At 46.6% G+C, this 13179-nt stretch overlaps 1 protein-coding gene across 1 annotated transcript in view; it reads right to left on the bottom strand.

Moving 5' to 3' along the window:
• Positions 1-13179, bottom strand: part of LOC134093435 (cGMP-inhibited 3',5'-cyclic phosphodiesterase 3A-like) — a 77206-nt gene that overhangs the window by 17656 nt on the left and 46371 nt on the right. Inside the window, exons 3-5 of the mRNA XM_062546487.1 lie at positions 6762-7025; positions 2016-2139; positions 405-434 (exon numbers count right to left, since the gene is read on the bottom strand). Coding sequence (XP_062402471.1) covers positions 405-434; positions 2016-2139; positions 6762-7025 — 418 coding nt within the window. The remainder of the gene's footprint in view (positions 1-404; positions 435-2015; positions 2140-6761; positions 7026-13179) is intronic.

Here is a 13179-nt window from a genome sequence, read left to right as displayed (position 1 = left end):
CGCACGAAGGCTTTAAAAAATGCATTTCATGTCAGTGTACTTTGAGGGCGGGGGGAAGGGAAGGGGGGGGGGGGTTCAAAGTTACGGCATAAACTAAATAAAGTCACGATATCACAATATTTTCTAAAATCTGATTTTGGCCATGCTCGTATTTGGATCTAATCAGTCACTGTGTGCTCTTATTGGAGTTATCTGTAAGCACCGGTGTCAGAGTTGGTTGACGTAGCCAAAAAGGTAATGTCAGCCTGTCAACAGCGAACAATTTATCATAAGATACTGAGCCACGCAACTGCAATCACTCATCAAACGTTTCACAAAAACAATCTGCGTCCGGACAGACAACTCAAATACAGGCCAAATATGATTATCAGCACAAATAGCCAGTCCAGGGACCAGTCACGGACCGGACGCAGGGCTGTCTTTCAGCACGACTGCTGCTCCAGGAAGCCATTACTGCTGTTCTTTTTTTTTTTTTTTTTTGAAAAGCGTGGCCTGTTCGACACATTGAACACGACAAAACACTTCTCTGCCAGAGCAGAACAACAAACACACGCACAGGCTGTGCTCTCAGTGTGTGTGTGTGTACAATCACACCGGGGGTGACACGCGCGGGCTCTGCTCTGACTCTGAGTGTGTGTACAATAACACCAGGGGTGACAGACAGCTGGAGTGTAAAGGCACGGCGTGCTAAAGTATACAACTGCGGCGCGGCGCGGGGAGCAGACAAAGTGGAAGAGGCTCTCAACCCTCCGTCTCGTAAAGCACCCCGTGCCGCAGGAACACGTGATCACAACCTGTCCTCAGAGGCCTGAAAACCAATGTGTGTGTGTGTGTGTGTGTGTGTGTGCTTTTTTCTGTGTGAGCACGTGCACACGCCCCTCTCTCTGAGTGTACTCGTGTGTTACTGTGTATTCTGTGTTTGCGTTAATGTGTATCTGTGTGTGCATATATGTGTGTTTACCTATGCATGTGTGTGTCTGTGTGTGTGTACTGGCATACTAATCACTCTGGCCTGGCTTTGTTTGCACAGAGGCAGTGCGATGCCATAACAAGCTCCATCACTGTGATGATTCAGAAGCAGGCTGTGTACACAAACCCCAGAGAGAGAGAGAGGACAGAGGAGCCATGTTTGGGGCCAACACCAGGTATAAACAAACACCTGCTACCAATCGCTCTCCTTCTCTCTCTCTATTGCGCTCTCTCCTTCTCTCTCTCCCTCTCTCTCTCCTTCTCTCTCCTTCTCTCTCTCTCCTTCTCTCTCTCCCCTTCGTCTCTCTCATTCCCTCTCTCCTCAGCTATATTCTACCACTCCGGCCCATTGACTGCGTCCCCACTGGGCTCCACTGAAGGACCCTGCGGTCATCTGAGCAGAGTCATGTGATCTGAATGGCCACTCTGCTCTCCTGCCCCCCCCCCCCCCCCCCCCCTCCGCCCTCCCCCTCTCTCTGCTATGCATGGCTGAGCGTCGTCTCAGAGGTCTCCCGAGCGACTGTTTGACTTGCCCCTCGATGGGCGGCCATTTCCCGCCAATGTCCCCGATTCCCTCTGCCCTGGGAGCAGCGCCGCCGTTCCTTCCGGCTCACTTCCCTCCGCCGTATTAGCGCAATGAGCTCGCAGCGCTGGGCTGTTGTCGGGGCGGCTCGTTGCCCCTCTTCCAGCCGAGCAGAGCGGCTCGCCTTAATGGACATGCTGCAACAACACACAGCTCAACGTGGAGCAGACGGACGCCTGGGCAGTTTCAGCTGAACAGAGACTGTGTGGGCGCGAACGTGGGCACGAACCCAGAAATGGGTGATCCAAGTTCCGACTTCGCAACATTCAACATCTCCATCACCACACCCACCATCCCCCATCTCCATCTGCATGTCTTTCCTCTCCAGCGGTTCAGTGAGGGGGGCGGGGGAGGGCGGGGGTGAGGGGGTGGAGGGGGTGGAGGGGGTGCGGGGGTGGAGGGGGGGGGTGCGGACGGGCGGGGCAGTACCTGCAGATGAGGGCTTCGTGGTAAGGCTTGATGCTGGCGCTGCGGTCTCGCCTCACTGGCGCCGGCTCAATGGTGGGCAGCCCTGTGGCCGAAGTGGTGGTGGTCCAGGTGGACGAGATCTTCCGCAGCAGACCGGGGGGTAAACTACGCTTCAGGCGCTACGCAGAGAGAGAGAGAGAGAGAGAGAGAGAGGAAAAGGAAGATGAGAAACAGAAAGACAGCACACAAGGCATGTGTAACTAATGTAACGTAATGTAACTAACTACAGTAATATGTAGTTGGCAAGCATGGAGATGCATTGCACTGTGCAGAAACCTAGTGACAGAGAAGTGCAATAATCATTTCATTCTATTTTTCAATACTGATTTATGGATAATCGCACATTGTAATGAGCCAATTCTTATCATTCGTTTAAAAAAAAAAAAACAATTTAGCTTTTGAGTTCTACAAGTGGTGTAACAGCAGAGTGATTTTATCAACCTGATTTACCATATTGACATAAAAGTCAGTTTTATGTGATGCTTGGCAATTCTTAATACTTTGGGTGGACGTCTGACAAAACGAACAAGCTGCAGTTTCATATGACGGTTTTCTTATCAATAGAAATCTACTGTAGCTAATAGGCAGATTTAGATTATCACACTCATGCTTGTGTGGCCACACTGTATATCGCCATATTAGCGCTTGTTTGGCTTCCAGCCTGGGCTCTTGTGTCAGTTACCAAATCACAGCAACTCTGATATCAGAAGAAAAAATCACATGTGACATTGCCTGCATGAGATCAATCGCTCATATATACATGTTTAAATTTAAGTCATCGTGATGAGCTTTTAATGGAATTAATATCCAGTTCACAAACACCAATCTCTGATTGAGTATCACCACTGAATTAACATTTCAAACATTTTCAATTAGTAGTATGTCCAGTGAGGGCTTTGATTAATACTTCTGGCTGAAGTTTGTTGCCTTGTTATGTATGACGACGTGGGGTAAAATCTCTTGGTAGCAGCATCTATTGAACTTTTAAGATGCTTTAACATTAATCATCTGAATTCATGAAGTTACTGTAAGCTACTGACAGTCTACACTACAGCCTACTGACAACATTCTTTTAGTTATTATCATGAGAGCACAGACAGGGCACAGACTGTTTGAAACACAGCAAAGCAATGAAAGTTAAAAATGGTGGTTCATAGGTCGTCCATTTGGGTGGCAAACTCCTTGATAGACAGGCAAGCAACCACAAAGCCCTTACAACGAGCTTTAGCTTTCACCACTACAATCCGCCATGGAAAAGAAGTCCTTCTCTCTGCCCACCTCCTAAGACTCTCCGGAGAGCTGAAATCTAATTAAGTGCTTGGCTATTCATTCGCCACTGCTTTTCTAAGGTCGCTTTACAAAGTTCCATGTCAAGCTAAAAATACACAGAGAGCACTAAGATGGGTCTCAGAGGTCCTCTGAAGTGTGTCGGTGCATCCCTTTGATTTGCCACGAGCGACTGGCAAGGTATGCAGAGCGGCCGCGCTCCTTCAGGTAATGATGCCGAGGTGCTCTCTCTCTCTCTCTCTCTTTTTTTTTTTCTCTCTCTCACAAAAAATGGCATCCCTCGTGACCCTGTCAGGGCGCTAATCGTAATGTGCCCCCTTCAACTAACCAAGAACCTCCGCACAACATTTTCACTGTTTTTGCTCCCAGATCTTTTTCCTGTTGACACAGCTGTGGAAATGGAACACAGCTCTGCACTCACCAGGCCAGACATGCATGTTTTCTCTCCCTCTTCCTCTCTCTCTCCCTCTCCTTCTCTCTCCTCCTTCTTCTCTCTCTCCCTCTCTCTCTCTATCCTTCTCTCTCTTTCTCCCTCCTCTCTTTGCACAGCATATACTCCATTCAGTTGTATACTTCTGAGGAAAAAGACAGACATCATTGGGACAGATGTCAGAGGACATAGATACAAGTCAGTGTTGCAGACCTGCAGATCTAGCTCCCCTGCTTCCTGTCTACAACCTTTGGGTCCAATCACAAACTATCTTACCGGTATCTAAAAGACGCACCGGATCGTTGGTCTGATTGGTTGAAGGGCTATCCAACCGTATGAGTCATTTGAATGATGCCCATTGTGCAGAAAAAATAAAGCGCAGACTCCCCATACTAATGTTCAATCTTAAAAGATTGAGTTTAGCATGGTGATAGGCAGACCACATGCCTATACTATATTGGATGCTTTATGCAAGCTTGTGTTCAGCTGCAACACAGGCAGGTAGGTGTTAGGTCAGAATAGGTCTCAGAATAGAGGCCTATCCTATTTTTCCTGAATGCTTTGCCCATGATTGTGAGGGTGTTTTACCAGCTGTCTGTAATCCTGAGCATTTGATATTGAGCATGAAGTCAGCTCCCTATTTAGACAATCTTGCTGTAATTTTCAGGTATGTGAATTGAGTCACACCGATACTAAGCCCCGCTAAGACAACACTACAAAACTGCTTTTCTAACCAAGTGTGATTAATGTTATATGACGATCAAAATCTAGCTGGTATTGTTTTTTAGTAGAGAGACTTACCTAGTGCTGTCTTGTAAGATAATTTTGACTTAATTAAATAAGTTTGACATACAGTACTTTAAGCCGTTTTATGAGGACAAATTGGCTTAATGCTCTGACAGCTGAATTAGCTTATTTTTAAGACATATTTGCTTAATGCACTGGCAGCCACATTTGCTTGTTCTCTTGATAAGGCATCTTAAAATAAGTCAAACTTCAAACTCTAAAATTAAGTCAAATGATTTTACGAGACGGCGCTAGATAAGTCTCTTTATACTAAAAACAATACCAACTAGACTTTCTGATCTAATGTTAGATTAATAACACTGCTAGACAGGAAGACAAAGAGTTTTTGAAGTGAACTTCGGGGTTTATGTCTGAATTCTACATTCCGTAAAACCATGGAAGCAACGTGTCTTCTTTAGCTTCTCAGAAACTCCATTAGTGAGGCCTTAAACCTCATTCAGACAGCAAGCGACTGACGGCAAGAGACCATGCACATGTACCATGACCATGTAACTTTAATGTAATTCAGCGATTACAGGTGAAATAATCACATGGTGAGACAAGGTTAAAATAGACCAGCGATGGGTGAGCAAATTTTTATGTGAACTATATCTCTACTTTTAGAATAGAAAGCGTAATATGTGAACAGGTCTTTACTTTTGAAATGGAGGGCCTTATATGTGAAAATACTTTACTTTTGGAATGGAGAGACTTTATTTTTGGAATGGAGGGCCTTATATGTGAACTGGACTTTACTTTTGGAATGGATAGACTTTACTTTTGGAATGGAGGGCCTTATATGTGAACTGGACTTGACTTTTGAAATGGAGAGACTTTACTTTTGGAATGGAGGGCCTTATATGTGAACGGGGCTTTACTTTTGGAATGGAGGGCCTTATATGTGAAAATACTTTACTTTTGGAATGGAGGGCCTTATATGTTAACTGGACTTTACTTTTGGAATGGAGAGACTTTACTTTTGGAATGGAGGGCCTTACTGTATATGTGAACGGGGCTTTACTTTTGGAATGGAGAGACTTTACTTTTGGAATGGAGGGCCATATATGTGAACTGGGCTTTACTTTTGGAATGGAGGGCCTTATATGTGAACTGGGCCCATATTCACAAAGCATTTTATCTTACCACTAAGAGTACTCCTAAATCGCGCTAGAAGATTTTAGTTAGGAGTTTTCCCTTAAAAGTTATTCACAAAGCCTTTCAGACCTACTTTTAGTAAGGAGAAACGCCCACTCCTAAACTAAAAGTGAGTCTTCGTTGCTATGGTTGACGTCATTACTCATGCACAAGCTTGATGAAAGTGACCACCTTGATTGGCTGGTGATTATAACGCGGGAATGATGGCAAACCTCCCCTACAATGACGAGTTGAGTGACAGGTGTTAGGTCTTAGCTGGTGAGAATGCGTGCGCTATGTCGGGCTGTGAAGGATGGAAGATGATGAATAAATAGGCATAGCCTTAATGAATAAAGAGTAAAGCAAGCCTAGGCTTAATGAAACACTCTGGACTGGAGCAGTAGGCTATGCAACATGTTTTAAATGAATCTGTATGAAAACACGTAGCCTATATTTGCAAAGAGGAGAAGCGATTTAATTTAATTAGGCACAATAAGACGTTACATTTAGTTTACATGCAATGGTGGTTTTGGTTGTCGGTGGCATTATTGCATTTGCATCCTTAGTTGCAATGCACATTTATTCCCTTGCATGACAGCGAGCTCCTGCACTGCACGGTCATTTCAAAACATCGCGACGTGAAATGCCACTAAAAGCGGGTTGTGAATAGGTCTTAGTGAGTTAGAAGTCCTCTCGAGTTCTTTTACGCTGTCCTAGACTTAGGAGCTACTTTTAGGCTTAAAATGCTTTGTGAATAACTTTTAGTGAAAAAAATTAGGAGTCATAAAGTTAGGAGTGACACGCCCATTATTTTTAGGAGTTCCTCCCTAAATTCGCCAGTTAGGAGCTACTTTTAGCCCTAAAATTCTTTGTGAATACGGGCCCTGGACTTTACGTACTTTTGGAATGGAGAGACTTTACTTTTGGACTGGAGAGACTTTACTTGGAATGGAGGGCCTTATATGTGAACAGGGCTTTACTTTTTGGAATGAAGAGACTTCACTTTTGGAATGGAGGGCCTTAAATGTGAACAGGGCTTTACTTTTTGGAATGGAGAGACTTTACTTTTGGAATGGAGGGCCTTATATGTGAACTGGGCTTTACTTTTGGAATGGAGAGCTTCTCGCTCTTCTCCGTGCCCTCCTCAGAGTCGGAGCAGGCGTGGGCATCGCCGGTGGGCAGGGCCAGCTGACTGAGTCGCGGCCGGTGCAGTGGCTGGAAGGTGAGCTGCGTGCTGAGCAGGTTGCTGACGGCCCGCAGGGAGCTGCAGGTGTTGGGCGGCAGCGACGGGTCGGCGAGTAGGTCCGTGATCATGCCGTGGGCCTCCCCCATCACGCCGATGTCCACCGTCACACTGCTGCCCGAGGACTACAACGAGACAGAGATAGAAAGAGAGAGAGAGAGGTGGGGAGAGAGAGAGAGAGAGATAAAGAGAGAGAGAGAGAGAGAGAAAGAGAGAAAGAGAGAGATGGACATTGTTTTTGGTCATTTTTCACTTTTGGTACAAGAGATAACAGGAGGCGCATGAGCATATGTAGTGCACTATTGATTCAACATACAGTACATCAATTGATATTGAGCAAATGATGTAAGACATGCCCTTTTGACTGTGTGTGTGTGTGTGTGTGTCTGTGGGTATGGAATGGCGTGAGTGTGCGTGAGTGCACGTGTACGCGTGCCTGTGCGTGAGTGTGTGTGTGCGTGTGTGTGTGTGTGTGTGTGCGTGCGTGTGTGAGTGATGGAGTGAGAGTGCACCAGCTCCAGGGGAGGCGGGAGCATCAGGCTGAGGCGGGAGCATCAGGCTGACATGAGGCAGCTGCCGAGGAGGTCTGTGCCGCTCCTGCTGTGCTCACTCGAGCATCACATCGCATTCCAGAGGCATGCACGACCTACCCTCCACACTGCCGCAAGCACAAGCCCCTCTGAGGAGGCACGTGTGTGAGTGTGTGTGTGTGTGTGTGTGTGTGTGTGTGTGTATCTGATGTGCTTGTGTGTGGTGTGTGTGTGTGTGTTAGTGGTGTGTGTATGTGTTAGTGGTGTGTGTGTGTGTGTGTGTGTGTGTGTGTGTGTGTGTGTGTGTATGTGTTAGTGGTGTGTGTGTGTGTGTGTGTGTGTGTGTGTGTGTGTGTGTGTGTGTGTGTGTGTGTGTGTGTGAGTGTGTGTTAGTGGTGTGTGTGTGATGGGTGTGTTAGTGGTGTGTGTGTGTGCACACAAGCAACTTCCACCATCCTGCCGACAACGGCAAACAACAGCATCTGAGACACAAGAGGGGGAGTGGCGTGTCTAAAATAGCATCTTCCACACACCTAGATTTTCCCATGAGACAAAACTGCAAAAACTTCCCGTGTATTGCAGCAAAATACTTGGAACGCAAGCTTCTCAAGAGGTTCGTGGCTGAGGGGCAAAAATTAAATTCTCAGCTGATCAGGAAGCTTTGGCAGTTCAGGAGCATGTTTCAGCTGATAATGAGCACTTCAGGTAAATCCAGAAGAGTTTTTTAAAAGCCTCAAACTTAACCCTTCACATTCATCCTGAAAATAATATAACGCAACCTGAGCGGAGGCACTAGTGGCACTTTTGGGTCAAAAGACAAACCATCTCCTCTTCTGACAGCAGTATATTTATATTTATATAAGAATTTGTAGCTTTGCGAAATGCAAGAATATTTTATCTCTGATTTGTGTACCCATCATAAACCAAAATAGATGACATAATGTATCAACGTCAAGTCAATATTTTCAACATTTAAGGGGAAAACACAGTTTCCAGCTGACGTGTGAATTCAAAGCAACTTGAAAGTTGTAAAGGTGCATGCTGATCACAGTTATTATAATTTCATGAACATAATCATATGAAATGTCACAGGAACAATTAAATAGCTTCAAATAGCATTCCTCTCTGAGTGATGTGACATTGCATGTATTTTTCCCATCATGTAGTAATTATACCAAAACACTGTGAAAAAAGCTTATTATTGTGAGCCTCACAGCATGGCACATACCGGACAGAGATATAAAGACTTCAGCCTGAACACATTGATGCTATTCGTGCATTATTGTCTATTTCTCTGGTGGGGGGTCCAGAGCCATCAGAGAGAGAAGAATGGGAAACCATGAGATGCGGGCACACACACACACACACACACACACACACACACACACACACACACACACACACATACACACGCACACACACGCATGCAGGCACACAAACCCACACCCACACAAGTATGCATGCACGCACACAAACAGCTAATTAGTTAGTCTATAAGTCTCTTTGCTTATCTGCTAAAACCACACATGTACAGTTACCCCCTCCCCCCCTACCCCTCCCCCTCCAACACAAAACACACACATCCACACACACACACAGAGTCAACACTACTGGTCTATGGCAGGAGCTCTGTCTTGTTTTAGAGCGTGACGCACCATCGCAGATGGACTCTCCGCTCCTCCATAGGCTGCACTCTCTGGGTCACGTTGTGTTGATGTTCGCCAAGCGTCTGAACTCTCAAAGCCCCCCGCACAGACTCCATTACGACCCAAGTGTTTACCCAGAGCTCTACCTGCGCCAGAGATGTCCTGGCTCATCACACACACACACACACACACACACACACTCTCTCTCTCTCTCTCTCTCTCTCTCTCTCTTTTACACACACACACACACACACTCTCTCTCTCTCTCTTTAACACACTCTTACACTCTCTCTTTTACACACACACACACACACACATACACACTCTCTCTCTCTCTCTCTCTTTTACACACACTCTCTCTCTCTCTCTTTCTCTCTCTCTCTCTCTTTAACACACTCTTTAACACACACTCACACTCTCTTTTACACACACACACACACACTCCCTCTCTCTCCCTCTCTCTCTCCCTTACACACACACACACACACAGACCTTAGATAACACATTCCTTGTGTGTGACACACACAATGTCCCACTTGAGCGGAGTACTTAAAAGCATGGAGACACAAAAAGACAGACATCAATTGAGTGTTAGTCTTGGAGGACCTATGCTAGGTATCCAGTGTGCCATTCAAAATGGATCTAATATTATTACGTGCAACGCATTACTAGTCGGCTGAGGTCTGAGTCACTGCTGGATGTTGAAGGTTTTATTTGAGCACTGCGCAGCGAGAGGCAGCTCTCATTTGAATTGTATCTGTTTTGAATTGCTGAGCGCAGCAAAAAATCCCAGCGAATGCAGTCTTTGTTCTGTGGGGAGAAGAGGGGTGGAGGTGCTGGTGGTGGTGATGGTGGTGGTGGGTGGGGAGGGGGGGAGTAGCTCGGCAGGGCGAAGTGAAAAGTTCACAGCGCTCCCTGAAATCGCTCTGCCCTAAGAAACAGGCACCACATCTAAACACAAGTCGGCCAGCACTGCCAAGACATTCATCCAATAAACATGTGAAATGACCTTCCCGGCTTTTTTTTAAGCTCCTGACTGTTGAGCAAAAAAAAAAAAGGAACAAGAATGTTATCTGATTGCTTACCTCAAATGCTGAACACGAGCTGCCAGAGCACCAGAGTGATTCTATTTACGTTGGCAGCCTGGAAGAGGCTGTGACCTTTGAGGCCTTACGATGCCTGTGCATGTGTGTGTGTCTGTGGAAGTGTGTGTGTGTGTGTGTGTGTGTGTGTGTGTGTGTGTGTGTGTGTGTGTGTGTGGATGTGTGTGTGAAAGTGTGTGTGTGTGTGTGTGTGTGTGTGTGTGTGTGTGTGTGTGTGTGTGTGTGTGTGTGTGTGTGTGTCTGAGAGAGAGAGAGAGTGTGTGTTTGAGAGGCCTCGAAATTCAGATGGCTTTGTCCTGCACCTCTGCAGACTGACAGTCCTTCTCAATCTGGACCCACGGTGGTCTGTGTCGGTCCCTGACCTATCACGGCCTCTGTAGTATAGGCACCATGGTGGGTGGACCCGAGGAGAACGGAGGCTCTTTAAGACAACAGTCCCAAATGGATCTGGCATGTGTGGGTCGTGACCTGCCCATAGCTCAAGCCCATAAAACCCCTCACATGTGGGATGGCTGGCACAGAGCGTCTTGTGTGTGCATGTGTGCTGTCTGTGTGAGTGGACTGGACACATGTGTGTACGTCTGACATGAAAGTAAGACATCAGGTCAGGCCTTTCTAGGATGTTGGATGTTCTGAACGTAAACAGCAGGCGGGTCAGACTTTCAACGGCTAAACACGTTCCTCTAAACGGTGAGACTATGGATATGAAGAAATATAGCCTACACAGCACAGGATAAACACATAGACCTTGTGCCCTTATACAGACAGTCCATCCTCACACCCTCCAGTCAATACCACTCTATAGGACATGACCTAGCACCCTTAAAAGGACACGACCTAGCAAATTTAAAAGGACACTACCTAACACCCTTAAAAGGACACAACCTAGCAAAATTAAAAGGACACTACCTAGCACCCTTAAAACGACATGACCTCGCAAATTTAAAAGAACACAACTAGCACACTTAAAAGGACAATCACAGCACGGGCCTGGTATTCCCTCTAAAAGGCACGAAGCCAACGTAATAACTAAATAATACAAGATCGCTTTTACCTGTAACATGACGTAACACAAACATCTGCAGATCATCATGACAGTATATCAGGGCACAGAACATGGAATATAGAAACAAGGGACCAATCACCAGCAGCCGCAGCAGTGCATGTTGAGCGACACTGAGACACGCTGACAAGCGAGCTATACACCAGGTGCGTAAACAGGGGAGCTACACCAGGCGCGTAACTGAAGCGTTCCGTTCGCAACGCGTAAAAACCATTTTACAAGACTACGCGCCACTGTCGCGTCTGGTGTAGCTACTTCCATTGATTACAGTGATTACTAACTGCTGCAGCATACGCTTTGCGAATGGAACTCTTCAGTTAGGTGCCTGGTGTGTAGCTCCCCTGTGAGAGACGTGCGTGCTGCAGGTCAGGTGGTCCAGCCGCAGGTACTGTAGCCGCTTATCCTCTTTGGGATGGGACGGCCACTAGGCTGCTTCCTGTGTGAAACTAGCAGTATATTGTAGCGTGTCTAAGTTCTGAAAAGTATGTGGGCACAGTTAATGTGTTAGTTGTTTCTGATAGGCTCTGTTACCTGGGCCAATGGTTGGGGTGCCAGCCCCTTCCGGGGGGTGATGTGTGTGTGTTAAGGGAAAAATCAGTGTGTGGAGATTATGAGGAGACGTGTGTGAGTTGGGCTCCTTCTCTCTGTGTATGTCAAAGAGTTCTTGTGGCGTGGCTGTGGCCGACAACAGTCGTTATTAAAAGTACCGGTTTGTGATAAACTGTCTCCTCATTAACACGGAACGTTACAATATATTGCTGAGATGGGACGGCCACTAGGCTGCTTCCTGTGTGAAACTAGCAGTATATACTGTATTGCTGTAGTATTCACTGTTAGCTAAGGCCTCCTCTGGCCTGTAGCTTGAATGTTACACACACACACACACACACACACACACACACACACACACACACACACACACACACACACACACACACACACTCCTCGTCGCTTTGGATAAAGGCATCTGCTAAATGAATAAAACGTGAAATGTAAATTAAACTCCGAGCACTACACCCCAACCACCCCCCACTGGTGCGGATATTTGGACACTCACGAAGCCTCATAAAGTTGCAGCAGCTGGGCGCTGGGCTTCCTCCACACACACACACACACACACACACACACACACACACACACACACACAGTGCTGGACGGACACATGGACGCACGCCATGCGTGTTAGACGCAGGTCCAGCCTCCTCCGTTGCACAGCGTCGGGGTTCCAGACATCTGCTAGAGCGCTACTCGCTCGCTTTACTGTAAGCCACAGGCCGTAAAGCGTGTTTGTGGCAACATCAGTCATGACTGGGACAATCTGAGGCTCTCGCTGAGGTCAGCGCAGAACCATAGCGAGGCTGTGGAACCACACCTCTGAACTACACACACTCTTCACCTCCCAACTACACACAGTCTTCACTTAACCCTTATAAGGTCTTCGGGTCTGTGGGACCCGTTTTCAGTTTTCATCTTAAGAAAAGTGATACAAATAATTATTTTTTCAAACTGAGATTCATTGGCCTTGGCTCATTTTGTGTGAGGAACATAATTCAGAAAAAAAAAAAATTGAACCCCCCCTGCATATTTCTATTACATACAGGGTCTTCGCGGGTCTACTGGACCCGGGGCTATAATGTGTGGAAATCATAGGTCCTGTTACCTCATTTGCCCTTTTAGGTTTCTGGGCCTGTGTATGTGTGTGTGTGTGTGTGTGTGTGTGTGTGTGAGAGAGAGTGTGAGTGAGTGAGTGAGGGAGAGAGAGAAAGAGAGAGAGGGAGAGAGAGAGTAAAGCAGGTGAATGGGCCCTTAGTGTGAGCCACCAGTGCAGTTCCCGCACAAGGTTGCAACATTGTTGCAAAATTGGAGCACCCAACTCTAACCCAACCCCTAACCCAACAATATCTGCACCCATATTCCCACACATTTCACCATCTGTC

The sequence above is a fragment of the Sardina pilchardus genome, chromosome 10 (genome assembly GCF_963854185.1).
Source record: "Sardina pilchardus chromosome 10, fSarPil1.1, whole genome shotgun sequence".
In the NCBI taxonomy this organism is placed as follows: Eukaryota; Metazoa; Chordata; class Actinopteri; order Clupeiformes; family Clupeidae; genus Sardina; species Sardina pilchardus.
The sequence above is the reverse complement of the archived record's forward strand: the minus strand, read 5'-3'. Positions and strand labels throughout refer to the sequence as shown.